We start from the raw sequence: 27,139 nt of genomic DNA, 5'->3' as shown, positions 1-27,139 counted from the left end.
CCTTCTTCACATTCGTTGATCTGGGCAAGGATTTTAAAAATAAAACCTCAAAGGTCCAGGTAATGAAAGCAAATATAGAAAATGGGATTATATAAAACTGAAAAGTTTCTGCACAGCAAAGGAATTGACCAACAGAGTGAAAGGGTAACCCACAGAATACGAGAAAATATTTGCAAACTATATATCTGACAGGGGATTAATATGTGGAATATCTAAGGAACTCAAGTCAGTAGCAGAAACCAACCAGATTAAAAGCTGGGCAAAATACCTGAATGGACATTTCTCAAATTTTCATTTGTTCTTGTCTTCTTAAAGCATTCGTATATTCTTAATTGAAGAAATCACTACTCCTTAGCCTTTCTATGGCATTTTATTATTATTTGTATGTTTGTGCCTGGCTTTATTTTATTTGTGTGCTTTCATATCAGTCTCTTGCTGGTGAATATGCTCCTTGAGGGCAAGGACTGTGTTTTCTTCAGTGTCACTTCAGACTCCTTGCACCGTTCTTAGATAAATGTTGGTTGTATTTGTTCTCATGCACAGTTGGGACTTGGTGGAATAGAGAACATGTTCTGTGGCTATGGCCTACATTTATTTCTCCCACCAGCTTCTTATAAATAAGCTAGTAACTACATGGGATAGTGGGCATGAATAGGGATAAGTCAGCTCAAACTCCCTTAGCCGAAATTTACAGTTGAAAAATAAGCCAATCCACAATCAGTAAAACTATATTTTGGTCCTATTTAATGTGCCAGGTATAATGTATGTAGAAGATGGTGTGTTGCTAGTGTCATTTTCATAAAGGACAGAGTGTTTTTACTATTTATATTATTTTATACCTATAGATGTGCAAATTATGTACATTTTTGCTTTTGTGAACTTTATAAACTTAGAAGTATGGTATCAAGGGTTTTTAAAACTTTTTTCAAAGTTCTTTTAAAATTGTAGTCACTATCTTGAATTTACTCTGTCATGCTAAATACCCAGATACCAAGACTGGGTGTTTCCTTTGGTGAAATGTCATATTTTGGTAAAACAAAAAATGTTATCTAAACATACTGGTCAAAGAAGAATATATATATGTCACTGTGTGATAGAGAAACATTTTAATTTTATTTCATTTTTTTCCTTTCAAGCATTATTATTTTGCACTTGAAACAACTTTTTTTTTTTTGAGTCATACTCCAAATGTACTTTATAATATTTTAGAGAAGTTTTGGAAAGAAGCAGCATCTTTGAGATGACTTTTAAAAATTGTGGTTGCTTGGCTTTATTTAGTAAAAGTGATTTTGTTTCATCAGGCAAATGTTCTTATGAGATGTTTTGAGAAATGGAGATACGTATGGCTATCTTAGGGCCAGAGTTACAATTTTGAAAAAGTGTGCTGAGGGGTTGGTTTCTGATCTTGTTCGTAAGCCACTCTTTTTGAGACAGGGGTCTTGCTCTGTTGTCCATGGTGGAGTGCAGTGGCGTGATCACAGTTCACTGCAGCCTCGAACCCTTGGGCTCAAGCAATCCCCCCACCTCAGCCTCCTCAGGAGCTAGGACTACAGGCACACACCACCGTGCCTGGCTAATTCATTTATTTATTTTTGGTGGAGATGAGATCTTATGCTGTCCATGCTGGTTTTGAATTCTGGGCTCAAGTTATTCTCCTGCCTCAGCCTCTCAAAACATTGGAATTACAGGTGTGAGCTGTTATGCTGGGTCACTGGGCCACTTTAAAAAGTAAGTATTTTAAGTGTTTGTTCATTTATTTGAACACATTTTGTCGTCAAATAAATGAATAAACACTTAAAATACTTACTTTTTAAAGTGGCCCAGTGACCACTGGCTTGTCATGTGCTGGACACTGGGACAATAGAAAACTATTTCAATTCTCTGTTCTTAGGTATTTATAGTTGGCATAAGAGATTTTGTGCAAATGAAACTGGAAACATTTTGTACAGTAACTTACAGAAGTTCTCATTGCAGTATATTCGTATTTCCAGATTTTTCTGATGGCTTAGTTTGTCAATAATGAATTAGAAGTTTCTGTTTTGCCCATAATTAGAAGTCAGCCTTACTGGACGGTTGATAAAGTAGAGTTGTATCTTACCTGTAGTTCCTGTTTCTAGCACCCATTTCCTACCAAAATATAAAGTTGAGTTTCTCATTCTCTCTTTTGTAGTGAGCATTTGTCCTGTGCTTTCACATTTTTTCTACATGGAGAAAGTAATGTATGCACAAGTGTGGAGATTGCCCAGCACCAGCCAATTTATTTGATCAATGAGGAGCATATACACATGGCTCAGTCTTCACCTGCACCATTTCAAGGTAAGTGTGGATGTTCCTGCTCTCCACCCCTATCCACCACCCAGTGGATAACCATCTTGCCCAGTAAAGTTTTGCAGGGTGAGACATTATCTTAAATGGACATTGTAAAACTAAGCATAAGGGTCAGATTTTGAAGAAGGAAGAAAAGACTACCATTTCATAATTCAGTAGTAATAGTGTGTTAGTTTTTTGCTGAAGCTTCTCGCATATATAAGATGGTCTTATGTATATTCTTTTTTTTTTTTTTTTTTTGAGACGGAGTCTCACTCTGTCTCCCTTGCTGGAGTGCAGTGGCCGGATCTCAGCTCACTGCAAGCTCCGCCTCCCGGGTTCAGGCCATTCTCCTGCCTCAGCCTCCCGAGTAGCTGGGACTACAGGCGCCCGCCACCTCGCCCGGCTAGTTTTTTTGTATTTTTTAGTAGAGACGGGGTTTCACTGTGTTAGCCAGGATGGTCTCGATCTCCTGACCTCGTGATCCACCCGTCTCGGCCTCCCAAAGTGCTGGGATTACAGGCTTGAGCCACCGCGCCCGGCCATGTATATTCTTTTGTAAGAATAAAATATAGAATTTCCTTCAGAACAAAAGAAAATCAGTAAATACTTGAAAAATATAATTCAGTGAGTAATTGACCAAAGTCACAAATTAAAGGTTTTCATTGTTGTGTTTATTAACAAGGTTTTAGGAATGTAATGGTTTATAGAAGATTACCATTATACTTAGTATTTGAAATTTCAATCAGAATCAAAGTTCTAGAATTATACAGTGTATAGTTTCTTTAGCAATGTTCCTTTGTTTTGTTTTAATTTTAAACTCCATTGGTAATAGGTATTTAGTTGTAATTTAACTCATACATTCATATTTTCATTAATTCTCAGCTTTACCACCTAGATATCACCAAAATAACTTCATGTCCTTTTGATCTGAGCATTACAAATCTTTGTTTTGTCTTTGGAATTCAGAATTTTCTGTGAGTAACAGCTTTTAAATGTTATGTTAGATTGAACCATATGGAGACCATCTTTTTTTGGTTCTGTCATATGTCATTATTAGAGATGTCTGGTTGAAATGGTCTTAGCATATCACACAATATAATTTTAAAAAACACTGATATTTTAACAGACTTGACTAAAATATTATAATTGTTGTAACAGCCTGTCATGAGCATTTAGCCTCCATTGTGTTTATTTTTTGTTTTCTATAAACTATTCTGATTTAATTCAATGAAAGCATCTGTTTCTTGCCCCAAAGATAATAAAACTTTTTTTTTTTTGAGATAAGAAAGAACATTGAATCCACATTTAACTGTGTCCTAATTTTTAACTCCAACTCCCCTACTGCAATAAATTTTAAGCTGTGTAAAGTTAGGTGTTTAGTGTATGAACTACTAGAATATTCAAAACCCAATTCTTAAACCGTGTAGTACAAATTGTACAGTATTTGCAAATTGTGGCTTGTCAGAATTTTTAAAATACTGTTTTCTTGAGTGTAAAAGTGCTCAGGACCATCTGACTTCATCCAACATTTTATCACTCAGAATAAAAGCATTTAGTTATGGTAATAACAGTAGGAATAACTAGTCATGAGGGAAGAGAACTTACTTTCTAATCTTCAAAGTTGGGAACAATAATGTTAGGAATACCAGGTCCCTATAGACCACTTTTAGTTTTTCTGATTTTTGTCACTGGTGAAAGTCTTAGAATACTTTTGTGGAGCATTCTTCTGCTTATTTTCCATGATTGGTGTGGAGGAAGACCATACTAAGGCAGTTGCTGTCCTTATGGATAATTATGATGAGCATAATTATCCCGATTGATGTGGGAATTTCCTGGAAGCATTATTGCAAAAAAATTACATTTGATTAATTGTGTGTGTTGGAGTCAGTATTTTTATCCCATTTGGATCATTGAGGAACAGCGGAAAGACTCCACGATACATGTAATGCCTATAGCTATCTCTCTCTTGATTGATGTGACATACGATCTAGCTCTTTAAAAAATTAAAAAAAGAAGACATTCCGTTTAATGACCATGCTGAGTTTTTGTAAAAAATTAGAATTAAGAAAAAGTAGTCTTTATCTTTAGGAAAGTATTATTTGGAAGATTGAAGTACTCACTCCAAGGCTGTGAACTGGCTGGGTAATTCACAGTACTATGTTAACTATATTTTTGTGTCAGACTCAGTGAAAATGACATCAAGGTCAAATACTGAAAGAAGATGGATTTTGGGTCCTTTACGTTGAGTTAAATAAATTTTACTTAGAGTTGTTTTATCAACAGACTTCTAAAACAGTCAAAACAGAAATGATAACTATTATGCTTCAAGCTTTTTAATATTAAGACTTTCCTACTGTTAGAAATTTTATTTATATGTTATTCTTTGATTACCACAGATGTTTAGGGAGTCTCAGGAACCACAGAGTATTCAAGTTTTAGGCAGCGTTTGGGGTATATGTGTTGAATGATTTTCTTCTGTTTGGAAGATTCAGTGTTTATATTGTACAAGCTATTATTAAACATATGTATATGCTTCAAAGCATAGCTGTCTGATAACATTGGACTATCCATATTTTATTTCCTTTAAAAATTGTGAGAAGTGAGAGGTGTATAAATAATAAGAAATTTTAAAATAAGAGACTTCAAAATATCATACTTTTGTGGCTAAAGCGGGAGCATCACTTGACCCGAGGAGTTCAAGACCAGCCTGAGCAACATAGTGAGACCCAGTCTCTACAAAAATAATTTTTTAAAAAATTTGTTTTAAATCATACTTTAAATAGAGTTAGGAAATAAAGAGCAATGTACATTCAGTGATACTGTAATCTAAAATTACCACATATGTAGTGTTGCACTTAAGTAGGAATTATTTCTCTAATGTTTAGCATGTGTTTCTCCTCCCCTCTATAGTACTGGTAAGTCCTTATGGATTAAATGGGACGCTAACAGGCCAAGCATACAAGATGTCAGACCCAGCCACTCGTAAGTTGATTGAGGAATGGCAGTATTTCTACCCGATGGTGCTAAAAAAGAAAGAGGAATCGAAAGAGGAAGACGAGTTGGGATATGATGATGATTTCCCTGTGGCAGTTGAAGTAATTGTTGGTAAGAGAAAATATTTTGCCTGAAGAACTTTGTTCTTCTTCCTCTTCCTTAATTTAAAAAGATAATCATTTAGATTCATCAGAAATAATCTCCATAATTTTCCCATCTTTTTAAAGAAATTCTCTTGACACAATGGTATATGCTGAGTAGTTATCTTGCCTGAAGCACCCTTGGTCCCTGTATTCCACATGCATCATGTTGGAACACATGTTTAACAGCTATTAACTTATGAGAGAATGGAGCCTATCACTTTTGGCAGTACTTCATGAGCATCTCATTTTCACCACTAGAATCATAAAATTGAGAGTCTTGTGTGAAGTCTTTCTCAGTCCTGGTTCTTTCCTTGTTCTCTTTGCTTATAGGTGGTGTTCGGATGGTTTACCCTTCAGCATTTGTTTTGATCTCTCAGAATGACATCCCGGTTCCTCAGAGTGTTGCCAGTGCTGGAGGCCACATTACAGTTGGGCAGCAAGGGCTTGGTAGTGTGAAGGACCCAAGTAACTGTGGGATGCCTCTGACCCCTCCCACCTCTCCAGAACAGGCCATCCTAGGTGAGTAGGATCCAGGAGTGTCCTGGGGGGAAGAGATCCCAGACAATTGTATAGTCTACCTGCCATGGAACAGGTGAGAAAACAGAAATTCCTCTTGGAAGAGATCGAGGTAGTAGAGTAACGTAAGGATTTTACGAAATGGAGAAGGAAAACTATCAACACACAGAAGTCCCATACTTCAGAATTTTAACTCTGTCCATATTAGTCTTTATTGTTATTAAATAGTTTAGATTCTTTTAAGGTCTGCCCCTTTACGTGTGTGTGTTCACATATAGATAAAATGTAGGTTGTTTTTTAAAATAATTTTGAACAACTGAAGAATACTAAATCAGAGAATGACTGAAGTCTCTGCCCCAGTGACCATTGTCAGCCAGGGACAGGCCTTGGGCAACTCTTTTCCCTGTTAGATGTAAAGTTAGACTAGCGATTAGGAGCTCTAAATAAATACTTTTTCCTGTCAGTAATGTGTCTGCATTAATAATAAATATTAATTATATGGGACAATTTTGACAGTGGGAACTGCCTGTCTTCATGGAAAAATTCAGAAATTGTTTAAATTGGGAGTATTTTTGTCTTCTTTGTTGAGTAGTATAGTTCCTCTGTTAACTTTGTTGTTTTTGTAGTTGACCTCACTTTAATTAGAAATGTGGTCAGTATGGAAAGGATACTCATCATACTTGGGCTGAAATGAGATTATTTATTTATAAGCACTGAATGTAGGCCAAGCTGGCAGGAACATTAGAGTAAATAAAGCCTTGGCTGCTAAACTTTGAAAATAAACTATCAAGCGTGATACATACGTAATCCTCATGAAAATTACCAGAGTAAGACAAAATTTCAAAGTTTCTAGCATAATTCTTGGCGAGTAGTGGGCATTAAATAAATGTTTATAGTTAAAGAAGATATTGGGGAAAAGCATAAACTTTGTGACTGAACACACCTAGTTATAAAACCTAGCTATATCATTCACAAGGTGAGTGACCTTATTTAATTCTCATAGTTTTTCTGAATCTCAGTTATTTTTTCTGATAAATACGTACTTTATTGGATTGTAGTACATATTAGGTAATATATACAAGTGCTTGGTAAACAATAGTCATATACAAGTGATAGCAATAATTTAAAGCAATATTCAAAACTCGAAGTTTAGCACACATTATCTGGAGGACATTACTCAGATGTTTTGTGGGAGAATGGAAATGGACATGTCTGTTTTTAAGAGCCATGTATTTGCTGAGATGGTTTAAAACAAAACAAAAAGAAAAAAGTACATCCAAGGCCAGGCATAGTGGCTTATGCCTGTAATCCCAGCATTTTGGAAGGTCATGGCAGGTGGATCGCTTGAGCTCAGGAGTTTCAGACCATCCTGGGCAACATGGTGGAATCCTGTTTCTACAAAATAACACAAAAATTAGCTGTGCGTGGTGACAAATGCCTGTAATTCCAGCTACTTGGGAGGCTGAGGTGGGAGGATGGCTTGAGCCCAGGAGGTGGTTTTCGTGAGCCAAGAGAGCATCAGTGCACTCCAGTATGGGCGACAGAGCTGGACCCTGTCTCATAAAAATAAAAAAGTACTTCCAGCTTTCATTTGGTAGAGCAGAGAATCTGGATGATTTCTTGAAAGGATTTGTCATCAATCAACTGTATTCAACTAAAAAAGAACTTTCACAGTCTTTTGTAGTAATCATCATAGATATAAAAATTAGAATTATCAGTATTTTGAAAAGTTTTTAATGTCACATCACAATTTGGATTTTTAACAATTGTACTACATTATTAAGTTATCCACTTTTAGGCTGGGCGCAGTGGCTCAAGCCTGTAATCCCAGCACTTTGGGAGGCCGAGACGGGTGGATCACGAGGTCAGGAGATCGAGACCATCCTGGTGAACACAGTGAAACCCCGTCTCTACTAAAACTACAAAAAACTAGCCGGGCGAGGTGGCGGGCGCCTGTAGTCCCAGCTACTCGGGAGGCTGAGCCAGGAGAATGGCGGGAACCCGGGAGGCGGAGCTTGCAGTGAGCTGAGATCAGGCCACTGCACTCCAGCCTGGGCGACAGAGCGAGACTCCGTCTCAAAGAAAAAAAAAACAAAAAAAAAAAAAAAAAAAAAAAAGTTATCCACTTTTGTTTGTCTGTTTTTGTTTTTGCCTTGTACTTAGTGAAATTTGTATTCACCTTAAAATTGAAGGTCTGCTGTGTGCATGATGCTTGACCTCTGGTCGGTGCAGAAGTCTTAATAGTCATAATTCAGAAACAAGAGGTTTTGTTGATGGGGAATTTCAATGTGGAATAATTAACTATGGATCTTCAAATTCCTTCCCCCCTAACTCTGTATGCTATTGTGTTAGGCCTTGGATAAATAAATCCCCTGATGTCGTCGCCTTATTCCTTAAAATAAACACACGAAACTGAACAAAAGCTGCCAATATCCTTGCAGTAAAATGAATTTGCCTAAATTTTCATATCATAGGGTGTTGAATTACAGGTTAGGAGTCTTAATGCTGTATTGGAGAGTATCCTGGTCAGCCTTGACATTCTGTAGTTGAATGCCATGTTTTTCTAGATATAGGACAGAATGGGCTACTTTGTCCTATAAAAAAACGCCAAGGTTCTCCTGGATTAGCAGAGGGCTTAGTAGGGCCAAATGGTATTAGTGATGTTACTCATACCTTATCTGGATTGGTATATCCACTTGCCTCTGATATGTAGAGGCAATTGCAAGTAACAGCATTCAACATGCATTTTAACAGCTTGGAGTAACAAGTCTTATTTAATTCCATCTAAGATACCACTCAGATTTTAGTTCAGTCATTTAAGTGCTATTGAAAAGCTTCAGCCTAGCTTTAGTCAGAAGAGTCTGTGTGGCTTGTTTCTCCCTACTGTTTCTTTTCTTGGTCATAAATTGTTTCTTTATGATACCATGGGCATATGATCTCTTTAGCTGTATTGTAGGATGTTTCCGAGAGAAGGTCTATGTTATCTACTTCTGTTTGTTTCTTCAGTTTGCCTAGTTTTATAATTGGTGTTTGGAAAGCAATTGTAAAATTGAAATTAATTCTTTTGCATCATGAACCAAGTTGGGAACTTTTAAAATAAAAGGTAGCAAAGAAAGTTCAAATTTCTTATCTCATTTGTAATATGGTAATACTTTTATCGGAAACGAGTGCTTCATTTCCTTAGAATATAAGCATTTGGGTCTTTTTTTTTTTTTTTTTTAATAGACGTAAGCCTGATCATTTAGCTCATATTATCATCATCTTTCACTGATAATAAGAATACTGAGTTTCTGTTATAAGGTTGCTTCTTTCTTTTTCATCTTGACTTTCGTTAAGATGTTTTGCAGCATAGTTCTATTGAGAAGAAAATCCATAATATACTTACTAAGTCAAATAGATAAAAGTGATTCAGTCAGAATTTAATACTGGAAATTGACTTTAGTATTTGTCCTATATAAGATAGAAGTAGTAAAATACTCAAAATGTAAACAACAACCAGTATCGTCAACAATCATAATGAACATAATTGAAAGAAATAGATTATATTCATAACCACTGTATTTGGAAAAACTAAGTGGAGTTACTAGAGAGAAACCAATGAATTTTTAGTCCTCTGACATAAAATGTCAAGACAACCTCTCTCAGTGTTTTAGTACTAAGTTTTAAATACATGGTGTCAGGCATAAGGACAAACAGTACCACACACAAATTTGAAATTTGACCTTGTTAAAAGCTTTGTGCCATTACTTTTCTTTTTCCTATCCAGTGCACTGTGTGCTGCTGATCCACAGCCATTTAGCTACATGAGTATAAAGCTCCCTCTACTGTTTCCTTTTGCCTCGAAACTCACTGACTGTGTTAAGATTTAAAAATCTAAAACAGTCAGTGGAAGTTTGCATCTTTAATATTGTGATGTATGAACCCTTCCTTCTGAGTTGTATCCAATACATGTGGAGTAGGAGTGCCTCTCTATGTGTGTGCCCTTATGGGTGTGTGAGTGTTCATCTGATTAGATGATTTAGGGAGAGAACAAAATCATATGGTCAAAGTTTCAGGGAAAAAATCCATTCTGACACAAATTTTACTCATAATTACAGATAGTGTTATTGCCAGGGAATAGGGGAAAAGCAACATGTATGTGACTTTCAACAATTAAAATGCATATTTATGTTAAATAAGATAGTAGTCTATGAAGTAGGAAACCTTTTCAGAAAATCTTAACGTTCCAAATTGCCTTTTTTTTTTTCAGGTGAGAGTGGAGGTATGCAGAGTGCTGCCAGTCACCTAGTTTCCCAAGATGGGGGGATGATAACTATGCACAGTCCAAAGAGATCGGGGAAGATTCCTCCAAAACTCCACAATCATATGGTCCATCGAGTCTGGAAGGAATGCATCCTCAACAGAACCCAGTCCAAGTATGTTTTCTCGATTATGTCTAGATCATAGTTTAGTAACCATCTCCTTGATTGCTACCTGAAAAATGTCAATCACATTGCACTATTGTGTGACCAAATTTGAGAAGTCACCAGATTAGTATTGCATCTTTTTGAATTTAATAGAACAAAATTTGAAATAAAGATGTTAAAGTCAAGACATTTACTGTACTTGATTTCATTATCGAGGAAGTTTTCGAAGTTCCTGATACTGTACAGATTGGCATGGTGTTGACCTGACATTTTGTAGCACAGCTGGCACAGAGATTTACTGTGGGTGTCAGGACAGTAACCAGTGGGTTTGGTTTTTCCTTGTATATCAGTGTATGAGTGCTTCCCTATTATGAAGGGAAAGAACCTTCCTTGCTGATTTACTATTGTGTACTGGCCTTAGTTGTAATTAACAATACATTTTGAACTAGACTGATGACAGTTGGAGGGGTGTTTATTATCTGCCGTGCTACTGTTTGTTGATTTGAGAAAATTATGTTCTTTTCTTCCCCCACCTAACTTTCCTTCCTTTCCAATCTCCCTGCCTTTCTTCTCTAACATACTTTTGGAAAAAGGGGAGAATTGATTTTTTAGAGAAGACTGCTGATGATTATTTTATTGCCTAAACGATAATGACAAACAGTAGTCAATAAGTGCTATTCCGCTTATCAAGATTTATGTAAACATAATCAGCACAGTTTCATATCTGTTTTAATATGAGTAGATGTCTACTTTCTTGACTAATGAAAATAGACAAATGAGTCTTGATTCTCTGAAACAGAATGAATATGGACATGCGTGTCAGTAACTTCCAATAATTTCCTTCATGTAGAAGCCAATGAAATGTTTCTTAAGTGACTACTATTCCAAGTTTTGATACATATTTAAAACCTGTCCTTTTTTACCCAGCTTTTAGCAAGTTCATACTAAATATTTATTGGCCAATAAATTGATTCTAGAATAGGCCATTGAAGATGTAGTAGATAGCTGTAAAATAATTGTAGTGGAAAATCATGTCAAATTCTAGAATTAAAAAGCTATCTCTAGTCACTTTAAAATGATCCTTTCCTTTAGAATAATTGGTACAGATATTTTTACTTCCATCTGCAATGCCTAGATTATTTCCAAGTAAACATTTGCTTTTTCTTTTCCTTTCATTTATCGTCTTTGATTTTTAATCACCATCAACTTTACACCTCCACAACTCTTAACAGATCATAGTCACTCTCTCAGCAGCACAGAACAGGGAGACGAGACAACCAGGAGGGCAGTGGAGGGCAGAGAGTGGGAGAACGCCCTATAGAGCCTCTGTTGAAACACTTTGCAGTATCTGCTGTAGCAAAATCAACAATCCAAAAATATTGCCCCTTATTGTTAATTCATTGTATAATAAAGGTATCTGCTTTTTGCTACCAATTATCAGTGATATGTAGGAGATACTTCTGTTTTTTTATTTCACATTAGGAGTGTTGCTCTTAAATGCTAGTAAATATTTTACAGGATGAGTATCTTATCCAAAGTTCGTGGGACCAGAAGTGTTTGTTCAGATTTTTTTTTAGATTTTGAAATATTTGCATATACTTAGTGAGATATCTTGGGGATGGGTCTTAAGTCTAAGCACAAAGTTTTTTTATGTTTCATGTGCACATAGCCTAAAGGTTAATTTTATACAATGTCTTAAAACAATTTTGTGCATGGAACAAAGTTTGTGTACATTGAACCATCGGTAAGCAAAGGTGTCTATCTCAGCCACCCATGTGGATAATCTGTGGTTGTTCAGCATCACCATCATTCCTGACTCAGAATTTATATGCTACAGATAAGCAGTCACCTCAGCCTCCCAAGTATCTGGGACTACAGGCAAACACCACTGTGCCTGGCTAATTTTTGTATTTTTTTGTATGTATGGGGTTTCGCCATGTTGCCCAGGATGGTCTCAAACTCCTGGACTCAAGCGATCCGCCCACCTTAGCCTCCCAAAATGCTGGGATTACAGGTATGAACCACATGCGCCCAGCCAAATAGAAACATTTTGAACAGGATACCGTTACTGTGTGAGTGAAATGTATTCAACTCCTGAACATTTTTCTCCCCAGGAGTATGGGTATTACGTTCACACATAAGTCACATTTTTAACCCTTTTAGGAGGAGCCAAATGTCAACTCCAACTCTTGAAGAAGAGCCTGCTAGCAATCCTGCTACTTGGGATTTTGTGGATCCAACCCAAAGAGTCAGCTGTTCTTGTTCCAGGTAGGTAATAAAAAAAGCAAAATAGTAGTAAGATCGAATGATGGCGCATCTTGTTGATTCCTCTCCTGGCCTCACAGATCAGTTCTTCCTGATTCTCCATTCTCCTCCAGTACAGAAGAAAAAGAGTTTTTTTCTTATATGCAGATGATACAGTTTTATCGTCAGGACTCAGAGTTTGTTAGACAGTCGGCCCTGTTAACAAATTGCTCCCACAACTTTTTTTCTGGTTAGCAGCTTCAAAACTAAAGGCATCAGTTTGACAAGACAATTCTTAGCCCTTTAAATGACTATTTAACTACTCTTAATTTTAAAGTAGAGATACACATTAAAAACAGATTGACTTAAGTCAATAGAATTTGGATTAAAGAGACTTTCTGTAGATAATTTGTTTTGTTGCTAGCAGTGGTGTTTTTTGATTGAGACAGGTATTTGGTCACAACTGCTAAAAGCTAAAATTGTTGCAGTCATGGTATCTTAGTTGCTTATTCATTTAGTTCTTTGGATATGGCCTCAGATTGCTTTTTTGTAGAAAATTTTTGCATTCTTCTTGGATATTCCATTGACTTACCACTCTTTGTTGTAGTAAAGAATCTTATTGTTATGGATTTTCATTAGGGTTCTTAAATTCTTTAAGTGGGCGTTTAAGTCTTAATCCCCCAGCTCATTTGACAGTTAGAAGAAGTGGTGGTGATTTTTCACCTAGACTGGGCTATTTTGAGTAGCCTTGCCTCTGAAATATACACTTTCAAATTTGATACTATTCAATGTGGATAAAAAGTTCAGGTGAGATAAGCATATTTAGAAGATGGCCATTCATGTCTCTAGTGAGATCAGGGCTTCTTAATGTAGCATGAGTGACTTGGCTTCACGCTGAGGAGGTGGTCCATATGCCCCCTGCATATATGCAAACTGCTGCGTGTGTACACTTAGGGAACAGCTTTGACACCTTTTCCTCTTCTCCGCTGCCTCTTGAGGTGATTCTTTTATCAAGCTCTGCCTTGGCAGCCTCTTGTTGAGAGATGTAAGGATAAGCCTAATGAATCTCATTATTGATTTTTCAGGGAGGATGTTTTTGAAGAAGTTGTTTGCTCACTAAGGGTTCCCTCTCTGAGCATGTGAGAGCCTCTCTCTGGTGTTAGTAGGTGTGGTATGCTACAGCTGAATACTACTTTCCTCTTGTCTCTAGGCTGTTGTGAATTGTGTGACAAAAAGTATTTTCCCAGTAACTTTGATTTATGGACAGTTCACAGCCAAGTTAAGGCCCAGCTTTAGCACATACATAGGATATAAATTGTAGTGTATTTAACTTTTCTTTCATCTTATTTTCCCTGGGCTTACCTTAGCCCAGATTTTTTCACTTAAAAAAATAAACTATTTACTGATTTTTACACGTTTTTATTAGCTACCTGGAATTATTTTTGTAACACATTAAGTGTAAATAAATAATGTTTTCCTTTTTGTTTTCTGGAATTATTGCTGTATTTCTTTGCCAAATGCACATATCTTCAGGTCTTTTTTTTTTATAACCATATGCATACCAAGGCACCATTCCATTGACTTTCCAACTTCTGTACCAACCTGACTTTCAGAGAGTCTTGTATTTTGGGGGATGCCTTTAAGAAAAATGCTTAGGCTGGGTGCAGTGGTTCGCGCCTGTAATCCCAGCACTTTGGAAGGCCAAGGCAGGCGGATCACAAGATCAAGAGTTTGAGACCAGCCTGCTCAACATGGTGAAACCCCATTTCTGCTTAAAAAATACAAAAATTAGCCAGCCATGGTGGCGCGTGCCTGTAATCCCAGTTGCTCATGAAGCTGAGGCAGGAGAATTGCTTGAACCCAGGAGGCGGAGGTGGTAGTGAGCCGAGATCATGCCACTGTACTCCAGCCTGGGCAACAGAGCGAGACTCCATCTCAAAAAAAAAAAAAAAAAAAAAAAAATCCTTAATTTTTGCCATATATGCTTCCCCACAAACTTGGAACCCTATTGTGGTCATTTTTATCACAATTTTCTCTTCTCAGCGTACAGACTTTTTAGATTTAATTTGTCACTGGATTTCACACTGACTTCCTTTGAAATGTCTATTGTAGTCCTCCTTTCCTTTCTTTTAGTCATGATCTATTTCTGCATGTTTGGGCCCTGTCTCAGGTTTCTTCTTACCACCAGTCACGCGTATAGTGTGCGGCCTTCCTCTGATTTCCCCACTGTCTGTGCTAGGTTCCTTTCCTGCTGAGATGCGCTGCGATTCGCTCCTACCTACTGTGCATTCCTCATTCTAACCTTTTTGCAATGTAGCTGAATCATTAAATACAGTTGAAGAAGCTAACTTTATGATTAGGTTATCCACTTTGCAAAACATCTTTACTTTGAAGAGGGTATCGTAAAGTGTCTCTCAAAGAACTAGTATGGGTAAATGCTCTCTGAGAAAAAAAGTCTAAAAGACTAAAATTTTAGGTTTTAAAATAAGTACCTTCATAAGATATTGAGATACTTTCTGAGGAGACATTCACGTGTTACTGTGATACCGTGCTCATTGGGCTTAAAGACAAGAAGTTCAGGAGTGTTTGTTTTTATTTCTTTGAGTAGCAAAGACTTTGGGAAGAGTATTTTCAGATTATCTGCTGCAGGATTACTGAACCTATTATGGTACAGACCACTCCTTCCACTATTTAATGGCCTTATGGAGCAGGGCAGCCATCCTGCTGTCCCACTAAACCATCCCATTATGCCCCACAAATCCGTTTTACTGCTCACTAGGGCATCATTTAGTGCAATGCGGCAGTAATTTAATGCCACCCTAGTGGCCTCAGAGAGTTACTACTACACCGGCAGGAGAGCTCACATTTTTCCCCGGGAATGATTTATATATTGGGAGGTACTGGCTGACCTGCAGTATAACTTTGTTGTACAGATTAAACCTTGGCATCATCTAGTGGGCTCTTACGGAGCCATTTTTCACACCCATGCTTGCCAAGAAGTGTGTTCGGATGTGAGCCGACTTGGTTTTTCTGCTTTGATGGTTCAGGTGCATTTTTGTATGTGTGGTGTTAAGTTCTATCATTTTAACGTGTGTCTGTAAGATCCAAAGTTGTCTTTGATCCCTTCTTGCCTAGATACAGTGGCACATAAAGTTTCTAGTATATTTATCCTATTAAATGTTCTTAGGATTGGAACTTACTGTTTTAGTTCTACACTTTGAGGCAGACTAGTTGCATAGTTATTTTATTCCCAATTTACAGCACTACAAGCCATTATAAGCCATTCTATGTTACAGTTAGTAGAGTGTTATAAAATAGAAATTGGAAACTTTTGTTTTTTCTTGGCAGAGAATCTCATGACTCCACTCTCATGGTTTTAAGATACGGTGTGAATAGATTATCTGAGGCCCTCACCAAATCTAAAGATTTGGGTTTTTTTTGAATCAGTGATTTGTAGGGGTTAACAATGTACATCTTTTGTTATGCCCGTTTCTTATCTGCTTAACTTGTATGTGATTGATTCTTCATTTTTCATTGGGGTGTATTGTTTTTTAGTTACATAATAAAAACTAGAGCCCTTTTATATGTGTTAGTACATCTAATGTATGCTTTAAAAGGCAAAATTTTGTCAGAGAATCTCTTTTCTTAATGTTATAATGATGTAATTATTTACTCTCATTTTAGGCATAAGCTTTTAAAACGTTGTGCAGTAGGACCCAATCGACCTCCCACAATGTCTCAACCAGGGTTCAGTGCAGGACCATCATCATCTTCATCTTTACCACCTCCTGCTTCTTCTAAGCACAAAACAACAGAAAGACAGGAAAAAGGAGACAAGCTGCAGAAGAGACCCTTAATCCCGTTTCACCATAGGCCCTCCGTGGCCGAAGAGTTATGCATGGAGCAAGATGCGCCAGGACAGAAACTAGGGTTGGCAGGGATTGACTCCTCCTTAGAGGTGTCTAGCAGTAGGAAGTATGATAAGCAAATGGCCGTGCCTTCCAGAAATACAAGCAAGCAAATGAATCTGAATCCTATGGATTCACCTCATTCCCCTATATCCCCTCTGCCGCCAACACTCAGCCCTCAGCCACGAGGTCAGGAAACAGAGAGTTTGGACCCACCGTCTGTCCCTGTGAATCCAGCCCTCTATGGAAATGGACTAGAACTCCAGCAGTTGTCTACTCTGGATGACAGAACTGTCCTCGTAGGCCAAAGACTGCCTCTCATGGCAGAGGTCAGCGAGACAGCCTTATATTGTGGGATTAGGCCCTCGAACCCAGAGTCATCAGAAAAGTGGTGGCATAGTTACCGTCTCCCACCCAGTGATGATGCTGAGTTCAGGCCTCCAGAGCTCCAGGGTGAGAGATGTGATGCCAAAATGGAGGTAAACTCAGAGAGCACTGCATTGCAAAGGTAAGACAGCCCTCTGCACCACCCACCCATCCTCTGGAAGGACAGGGGCTCCCTCCCCATCTCTCCCTGCTAAACTTTCAGGTTCAAAATTGAAGTAGGCTTTTCTTTGTTCTTCTTGACTCTGGATATGGAAAATGTTTAATGGTCAAATGCTTTGACCTACATACAGATGAGCACACATGTGATTTAACACATGGGCATATAAAGAACTCTTTATGCCATTTTAGTACACTCCGAATATATTAATACATTTTTGCCCTACTGTTTGTTAATTAAATAATACAGCTTTATGAGACTTTCCATATTGCCATCAGTGCCTTCTTTGTATGTTGACATTTTTGAGGAAGGCTTTGCCTGCATTCAGGTGTATGTGTCATGTATCTAGTATAATATTTATAGCTCTTTTGAGCCACCCATTCTAAAACTTTACATAGATTATCTCTTTTAATCTTCACTGTACCATATTATTCTATTAATTTTATAACTGAGAAACTAGGGCCATGCAGTTAGTAAATGATACACATGGAATTTGAACTTAGGCAGTCTGTCCTGAGAACCTGTGCTCTTAAGTGGAATCGATGGACTCAGAGACAAAAACATACATTCTTGACAAAGTATACTAATTTTTATTTAATCATGAATATAAACTGTAAAAGCAAATAACTATATCGGTGAATTTTTAGTTGTTTTTACAAAAAGTTTAAGCTTTGTAAATGCTTTAAGTCATAAATGCCTTTTTTTTTTTTTTTTTTAAAGAAACTGATTTAACCTTGTTTATCTTGTTTAAATTGTCATTTTGTCTTTTAGACTCTTAGCACAACCTAACAAACGGTTTAAAATCTGGCAAGACAAACAGCCCCAGATGCAGCCACTCCACTTCCTTGACCCATTGCCTCTATCGCAACAACCTGGAGACAGTTTGGGAGAAGTGAATGACCCATATACCTTCGAAGATGGTGACATAAAATACATCTTTACAGCCAACAAGAAATGCAAACAAGGGACGGAGAAAGATTCCCTGAAAAAGAATAAGGTACCATTTAACAGAGAGAGAGTCCAGCATGGTGTGGGTTTCTATCTATGTCAGTACAACATGTGTGGGAAGACTTTGGAGGCAGAACGTTTGAGATAGTCTTGCCTGATTGCTCTGTCCCCATATTCATGCTCTTGGTACTATTGTATTGAACAGCGTATTGTTCCTTTTTATGTCATGGCTCACCTTTGTTTAAAAGTCAGCCGAACATAAATGAAGCCTCATATTTTCCAGACTATAGCTTGTACAGTGCATGTTTCCTCTCATATGCTAATTCTTGTTGGCCTATGCTCCCTATTTCTTTTAAAATATTATTCAAAAGTACCCAAAATGTAAAGGAAAAAATGTTGGTAACAGTATGTATATACAGTTTATCGAGCGCTTCTTATCCTTACTGTGCCAAGCGCTATACCTATGTATTCTCTGGATTAATATCAACTCTACCCATAGACTATCAGTATTAATTTTACTGGTTTCATCATCATAAAAATGAGTACTGGTTGTGTCTGCTGTCTTTAATTTTAAATTTTCAGACATTCTAAAATACTGGGCCATTGAAATAGGTATTCTTGAGAATCAAGGAAGTAAGACAATTATAAGAGGCCAGTATGGTTCAGGGGAATGCTTTTTAGATTGTTTTATACTGATCTCCCTAGATCCAGACAGCTGAATCTATAATTTAGCATCTAAAATGTTGTTAAAGGCAGCTTTTAACACCATGGCAGGTCTGTAATCAACTGCCACCAGTACTGCTTAGACATAAAACACTGATTCACTCAGAATACCCCATAGGATTGAGGGGAAAGTGGGGATCTCATGGTTCTGTTGAAATTCGAGAGAAAGGACCTATCTTTTATTTCCTTTGGTTGCATAGACCATGGTTTATCATACTTGTGCTCATAACAAGTTCCATTCTACCCTCTAATTCTTTGTGTTCTCCCTCATATTTCACACTTTGGGTTGGTGTTCATGTGTTTTGTTTGGCTGAATTTATTATACAGTCAGAGGATGGATTTGGTACCAAGGATGTCACTACACCAGGTCATTCCACGCCGGTGCCTGATGGGAAAAATGCCATGTCTATTTTCAGTTCTGCTACTAAAACAGGTGTGTACAATGATTATTTGCCTCACTTGGATTGTTGCTAAAATAAAATGCAAAGGAGATGCTTCTCAATGTAAAATTTTATTCTTATTGTAATAAGAATTTCTTCTCATCTTTAATATATTTTTCATAGTTTGTTTTTCAGTTCCTTTCAAAACTGATAAACATATTTGGAAATAATTATCTCTAAATTTAACTAAAACCGTAGGGAAAAACTCACAGGCAGGTCATGTTCATTGAGATCCGTGTCCTCTCCCCACTCCTTTGCGCTTGGTGGAGTTGTTTATTCTGTGTGTTTTGCCTCCTTTCCTACAGATGTCCGGCAGGATAACGCTGCTGGCAGAGCTGGCTCCAGTAGCCTTACGCAGGTAACAGATTTGGCACCTTCCCTGCATGACTTAGACAACATCTTTGATAATTCTGATGACGACGAACTTGGGGTGAGTTTGCCAGAGCTACATACACAAAAATTTTGCTACGTGAAAGGACTTTATGTCAGTGTTGTAGTATTTCCTTATAGTTTGGTCTCCTGAATTTGGGGGCTCTTATTTCGGGTTCTGAATGTTCTTTTTAAATGTCTGTATACTGGAGTCTAGTCACGCTGTATAAAAAAAAGTTTGTATACTTGGAAAACATTGTAAAGGTTATTAGCGTAGTTTATCCACCTCTAGAGTTTTGTTCATTGAAGGATCTTTTTCATTAGTGTATTCCAGTTGTACATATTAAAATCTTTCACATTTATTTTAATAAATTCTTCTAAATATCACAGGACCACTAGAAATGTATTATGTTGTCCCTTAGGTTTGATTTTTAAAGTAATGCCCATATAACTTTTTTTCATCTAATAAGTCAGAGGTTAGATATGCAAATATGATTTATACTTTTTCAGATCATGGCATCATTATAGGGGAATAGAATTTATATACATAGAAGTTAAATAATTCAAGGCAGCGTATGATTAAAATGACAGAGAAGAATAATTATTATAATCCTTTGGAGATCAGCTGAAATAAGAGTCAGGAAATGTGTGTTCTCGTCCTCCTAACCAACTCTGTACCTTTGGGCAAATACAAGTGTCTGTTTTTTCTGGGAGACCTAGAGATGAATAAGATAGGCTCTGTTTTCAAAAAGCTCAGCTTATTAGTTTATTTTTCTTTCATTTATTCACTTATCTACCTCCATATTCATCCATTTTACATACATTTGTTAATTGATGGTTAAATCCTTTGTGGTCGTACTAAGGCTAATAATTGAGGTTATAAAGACGATTAAATTACCACCCTTATACTTGAGAGACTCACAGACGTAAGGAGAAATGGCACATAGAGTTGTAGTATACTTATTGCTGTGAGTACAGTAATAGACCTGAATCTGAAGTTGCTGGACAGTCAGGTACGAAGTGATGGGAACAGTGTTTAAGTTAAGGCTTGAAAGTTAAGTAGGAAACATTTCTAAAGCCCATTCTAACTTTAAAATAAAATGTATCTAACAGATATTATACACCATTACTGTTATAAGTACTTAGAGGATGAGGAGATCATAATGGCCTGGGAGAATGGGTTGTACTTGAAATGTGGAAAGACTGGGGTCATTGAGAGGAATGGGGGAGGGACATTAGTTTAAGTGTGGAATGAGCTTTGATTAAGCAACAAAAATGAACTAGATTAGCTTTCAGGGATAAGGAGCAGACCATTGGTCTGTTTTTTTGATGATGGTTAGAGACTGATAGGTCTAGGAAAGTTTTGAATTTTAAACTTTATCAATATGCATTCCTCTGAGGACTACTGAGTATAGAACTGAACTGGCAGAAGGGCTGTTTTTTTTTTTGGCGGGGGGGTCTGATCTACAGAAAGCAGGAACCGTCTAATCTGGTAACTTTTGTTGGATTAGAACACTAGAATCTGAATTTATACAGTGGCTACATGAAGGAAAAGGACATGACAATGTGAAAAACTCTGGTAGAAGAAGTGACTCATTTCTTCATTGCTGATCCAGGCATTGAATTTGACTATCCACCAGAGGCCAAGTGCTGCCTGGGTTTGGTTTTAAAGATCCAGAGGGTTAGGATAGGTGCTTTGGCAGTGGTGATGGGAATCAAATATGAAAAGAAAAGGAGGTACAAGTCAAAGGAGGAGAAAAAATGGAACAGAGCAAGCATTTTGTGGAGTGGCCTGCCTGATCTGTTCATGGCCACCGTCCTGGTAATTGTTTCTGCTCTGGGCCACTGAACGTATTCTTTGTATAAATTATGATTTACTGTTAGGCTTAATGAGGAAATGTTTAACTGTTGGGAATATACTTGTAGTAATACTAACATACAAAGGAGAGAATTGGACATTTTCAATCAAATTTTCATTTCTCTGAGTGTTTTTGCTTTACTCTGATTTTTAATCAGGCATTTAATCACATGAGCAGTTTACCTTAGAATATATTGCTAATCCATCTTACTACTTGTAAATGGAGTTGGGAGGCTATTGGCTGAGTTGTCATCTCAAGTGTCTTTGAATTTAATTTTAATTTTACGTTTCAATGTTGTGACATTGTATAAGTTTAAATAAATAAAAGGCCTTCTATTTGTAAAAATCATTTTTGCTTTATTTTATATTTTATTTTAATTCATCACCAATTCATTTAATGTTAAAGATAATCTTGCACAATAATGCACTTGGTTTGTTTTTGAATAATAGAGAAAAACCTCTTCTGAATATTTTAATAATTTTACAAAATAAGGTTTTTTTGTGAAGATCAATTTTGATATTTTGATAGTTATTTTTTGTAACTAGGTACAAAAGATACATAGTTTGTTGTGATAAATGAAAAAAAAAAAAAAGATTGGAGGGCTTGAGATTATGCCTTTTAGCTGCCTGCTTCCAAGTATAAGGGAAACCAGACCAATTGTCAGTTACTACTGGAGGCACCACCCTAATGTAACACTGTGTCTGTGAAAATTGACTTGGGAGGGAAGAATTGTTTAAGGTCTGCAAGCTCTCCTTTGGTGGCACAATCTGCCCTCACAAGATCCATTCAACTCACTGTTTCTTACACTTGATAAGCTTGTAACCATCTCCTTTGTTTCACTATCTGTTGGTATTTCCAGAAGTTCAGCTGGTAAACGCTTCTACCAAGAGGCATCTGCCAATAGACATACATTAGGAAATACTTGAGTGCTGCCATACTTATATACACATCACTCTGTTTTAATAACATCATCTGTTCTTAGGCTGTATCACCTGCTCTGCGCCCATCAAAAATTCCTACAGTTGGGACAGAAGACCGACCTCTTGGGAAGGATGGAAGAGCTGCTGTTCCTTATCCACCAAGTAAGTAGAGAAACTTGACCGAGCCATTGTGGCTCGCTGCCTATATATAACTTAGATATAATATGCTCATACTCAGTGGTGCTTTATCTTTATCTGAAATTCCCCTTCCTTTTGGCAGAATTCTAACTGTGAATTAAAACCTGTACAAATTGGTGTTCTGAGATGGCAGGCAGCTAATCATATACAGAAACCATCTTAATTTGAATTCCTTTCCTTTGTTTTCCAATTAAGAATTAGCTTTTTATAACTTAAAATGTAGAAAAACACGTTTCAGGTTTGTTTTTCTAATAGTCCTTTCCTAGTAGAATAAATGCTGCACAAGTGATTTTTCAAACTGGTAGTCTATTATAAGACTGTGTAAAATGTTTCTGTTTTTATAAATGTAATTCACTCAAGGATATTGGATATTTGATTTCAATCATCCTTTTCAAGATGCATACTGAAGTTTTTGTGTTTCCTTTTGAGATCAACTAGTTTTATTATATATGCTGACAAAGAGAGGAACCTCCTTTTTTCGAGTATATTCTTTGCCCTAAGAAACCACATCATTCTACAAGAGAAAAGAAAGTCAGGGTAGCTTATGTGGATACTCTGAAGCAGAAACATAATTCCATTGCAAATCATTCTTTAACACCTTCTCATTAACTTCAGCTGGTAATGAGAACAAATTGAGGGGAAAAACCACCATGTCATAGGGATGAGTCAAAAAGCTTTATGAACCTATAAATGTAGTGCTGATTTACTCAAATCTAGAAGTGGGAAGTATACAGAGATTGGATTTTGACAGCTTTAGTGGATCCATAGCTTTTTAAAATATGCAAAGCTTTCTCAAGCATGACATGGGTGAAAATGAATAATGATAGCCAGCCAGTTGCTGTAGTTTTTTAAATTAAACATTTTTCTTGTTTTATTACTCTGCACTGCAGAATTTCACAAACACGGAACATCACAGATTGAAAGAAACAGTATTAAAATAGGTGTGTGTAGGTCAGATGTTTTTCCTCTTTGAATCAATTGATCATTTACTCTTTCTGTCATGACATGATACCTAGCGATGTGAAATGTTAGAATGTCTGGTAACTCAGCCAAGGCTTTACACTCACAGACATCCTGCTAGTTAGCGGCATTGTGCAGTGAAGTATATTGTGTGCTCTATCCTTTTTCTCATTTCTATCCAAAAAAGAATTATTTCAAAAAGAAGCTACTCAAAATTTAAAATTTTATGATAAAGTACACGTTATAAAAATGAATGAATTTGAAATGTAGCACAGAATATTAACACCAGGAAAACCCAGATATGCAAGAATCCAGAGGATCGTTTTAATGTGTACAAAGCATATATATAAATATGTATTTGTGAGAGCATATGTATTTGTGGGATGGGGTGGGGGAGTCCGGAACACACAGTATTTCCTCCCAAGAAATGACAATGAAAATAGCCTGGCAAGATATTTTAATCTCAGCAAAAGCTTTTTGGGCACTGAGGTGGGAAGACAAATGTATTATAAAAGTTAATGTCGGCAGGCCGCGGTGGCTCACACCTGTAATCCCAGCACTTTGGGAGGCCGAGGCGGGCGGATCACGAGGTCAGGAGATCGAGACCATCCTGGCTAACACGGTGAAACCCCGTCTCTACTAAAAATACAAAAAATTAGCCAGGCATGGCGGCGGGCACCTGTAGTCCCAGCTACTCAGGAGGCTGAGGCAGGAGAATGGGGTGAACCCGGGAGGTGGAGCTTGCAGTGAGCGGAGATCGTGCCACTGCACTCCAGCCTGGGTGACTGAGCAAGACTCCATCTCAAAAAAAAAAAAAAAGTTAATGTCTTTCCTGTAATCCCAGCTACTTGGAATGCTGAGGCAGGAGAATCGCTTGAACCCAGGAGGCAGAGGTTGCAGTGAGCCGAGATCGCACCACTGCACTCCAGCCTCGGCGACAGAGCAAGACTCTGTCTCACAAAACAGAAACAAAGCAAAATTAATGTCTAGAATTAATGTTCATTAATTCTAGAACATTAATTCTAGACATTAATTCTACTGTCCAGTAGAAATGCAAAGCCAGCCACAAATGAGAGCCACATGTGCAATTTCACATTTTCTAGTGGCTATTTAAAAAAATTAATAATATACAGTATTTTATTTAAGGATTCAAAATATTATTTTTACATGTAATTAGTATAAAATTATTGCAGCATTTCATTTTTTTTATAAAAATATAATATGTAATGGTTGTACGTATTTTACCTTTTTTTTTTTTTGTATGAAGTCTTTGGAATACAGTGTATGTTTTTTACACATGCAACCCATCTCTATTTGGTCAAGCCCCATTTTGGGTGCTCAGTAGCCACATGTGGCCAGTGGATATTGTGTTGGAACGCATAGGTTCCTAATTATTCATTTGTGAATGTAATGCTGAAGACAGCAACAAACAGTGACAAATAGGTTTACTTTAGTATGAAGTTTATGTTAAGGTAGTATTGTGTTATAGTAAAAACATGTTTTTATTAGGTTTTATTATTAACCACTCTCTTACAAATTTTTGTATTTGAAAGCACATTAGTTTAAAGTATGAGTCTTTGAATAGACAAAAGGAAAGAGTTGAATTTTGGGGTTGGTTCATTTGTTTATTTTCCAAGAGTCCTTACTGTTTGGAAGGGACTTGGGCATATGCTCTGGGGTGAGGAGAACACTAAGAAATCAGTGATGCTGCTTTGTTGGAGGTCTTCCATCCTGTGCATGAATACATGAAGTGCTGGGCAGGAGCAGGTGGGTGTCTTATGAGTTCCCGCTGAAGTGCAGAGGTCTTGCAGGCTCGGCAGGATGGGAGAAAGCAGAGCACTGTGGGTGGCACAGCTCACCTGCAGTCCGTCCTGGTGGCTGTTTCCACCCTTGCTTTAGCCATTTTCTGGGAAGAAAATTGAACAGACAAATCATGTTTCTATTTTGGAGGACCAAAGTGTTTCTTGGAGTCTCAGTGTTCTTTCTGCTTTACCCACTTTTGAGTCCAGTTCCCTTTGATCATCTTAGGGTCATATATTTTCAGAAATTCCCATAACTTGACAGTAGTTCCATCTTTTTCCAATCCAGGTTTGGGAGGGAGAATTAATTTGTACTAACTTCATCATTTACTGAATGTTTAGATGTTCGCAGGAAAGTGTTCACTTCTGAGCATACATTATCTCATTTAATATGCTCAAAAAATATGAAGTAGATTTTTTTCCCATTTTACAGATTAGGAAAATGAAGCGAGACAGACTGAGTCTTCCTTAAGAATATCTGATAGTAAGAACGATAAAGACCACCTTGTAAAGTGGCTCTCTCGGAGGTAGAATTTCATCTCTGCTTTTTTGTGTTTTCTGTTTACCTTTGGTAAAAATTAACAGGGTAGCTGAGGCTTTGAAAACTGAGATATATGCATGCATTCGGGAAGATCAAAGAAGTCAGCTAACCCTAAGTCGGTGGAAATGCTTTTACTATGTTTCTTAGAGGAAATGTAAAAACAAATTTAATAGAACTATTTTTTTTTTTTTTGCAAAATTTTGTGTCATATCAGGATACTTGTAAGTAAAAAAAAGGCTATGTTTAATCTCACCCTTTTAAGTTAAAGAGAATTTATACAATTTCTCTACTTCACAAAGAGCTACATTGGCTATTAAGATTTATGGCAATGTGACTTTGAAGATTTTGTGAAGCAGAATTAATGTTTTAAAATATAACACAAATTATGTTACAGTTTTGTAGTAGCTGTTCTTCGGCTTGGGAGGAGGAATAGGGACTAAAGGTTAAAGGTGATGGATTTATTTCAAGTGTAGATGAACTTTTTTTTTTTTTTGAGACAGAGTCTTGCTCTTTCACCGAGGCTGAATTGTGGTGGCGAAATCTCGGCTCACTGCGATCTCCGCCTCCTCAGTTCAAGAGATTCTTGTGCCTCAGCCTCCTGCCAGCATGCCCGGCTAATTTTTGTATTTTTTAAGAGACAAGGTTTTGACATATTGCCCAGACCGGTCTCGAACTCCTGACCTCAAATGATCTGCCTGCCTTGGCCTCCCAAAATGCTGGGATTATAGGTGTGAGCCACCCCACCTGGCCTCCAGTGTAGACTAACTTTATATTAAAGATCTTGACTTTGTTTTAAAGAAAACTTACTGATCTGGTTCCTGCTACATTTGAAGTCCTGTTTTTCCACCTCAGAATGTATCGGTTATGTAGGGTCTCCGATAGTTCTCTGCCAGTTTCTTGTTTGGCTTGGCTCCTGTTTCTACTTCTATAAATTTTTAAGGTGCCTTGAAGATCAACTTGGGATTTTTGGAGTTTTTACTTCTGCTTTTTTTTGGAAGCAGCAGGTACTTTTTGTGTGTAATGAAATCAGATACAGATTCCTGTTACAGAAAATAAGTAGCTGTGGAGCATCGCTAATGGAAATGAATATTTGAATTAACAACCCTGCTGTCTGGCCTCTCCCTCTCCTTATTTTGCAAATAGCTCCACAGGCCAAGAGAGGCTAAAGGATTTAGGATTATACAGTTGTTTCACTTAGAAACACAGTAAAGATTATGTAATCCAGAAGTTCTCACCTTTTCTTCTGCCTCCATATGCTGAGATGTTTGAAAGCTTTCCTCTCTCCCCACAAACGAAGCAAAGCAAGTAGGCCCGTTG

General features: G+C 37.2%; 1 protein-coding gene across 4 annotated transcripts in view; it reads left to right on the top strand.

Moving 5' to 3' along the window:
* Positions 1–27,139, top strand: part of MED13L (mediator complex subunit 13L) — a 320,312-nt gene that overhangs the window by 252,681 nt on the left and 40,492 nt on the right. For all 4 annotated transcript variants that reach the window (XM_050748556.1, XM_050748557.1, XM_050748559.1 and 1 more), the window contains 10 exons: positions 2,171–2,316; positions 5,221–5,415; positions 5,778–5,966; positions 10,213–10,378; positions 12,533–12,637; positions 16,298–17,029; positions 17,837–18,062; positions 19,064–19,169; positions 19,482–19,606; positions 22,387–22,486. In XM_050748556.1, the coding sequence (XP_050604513.1) occupies positions 2,171–2,316; positions 5,221–5,415; positions 5,778–5,966; positions 10,213–10,378; positions 12,533–12,637; positions 16,298–17,029; positions 17,837–18,062; positions 19,064–19,169; positions 19,482–19,606; positions 22,387–22,486 (2,090 nt within the window). The remainder of the gene's footprint in view (positions 1–2,170; positions 2,317–5,220; positions 5,416–5,777; positions 5,967–10,212; positions 10,379–12,532; positions 12,638–16,297; positions 17,030–17,836; positions 18,063–19,063; positions 19,170–19,481; positions 19,607–22,386; positions 22,487–27,139) is intronic.

The sequence above is a fragment of the Macaca thibetana genome, chromosome 11 (genome assembly GCF_024542745.1).
Source record: "Macaca thibetana thibetana isolate TM-01 chromosome 11, ASM2454274v1, whole genome shotgun sequence".
NCBI classification, from domain to species: Eukaryota; Metazoa; Chordata; class Mammalia; order Primates; family Cercopithecidae; genus Macaca; species Macaca thibetana.
The sequence above is the reverse complement of the archived record's forward strand: the minus strand, read 5'-3'. Positions and strand labels throughout refer to the sequence as shown.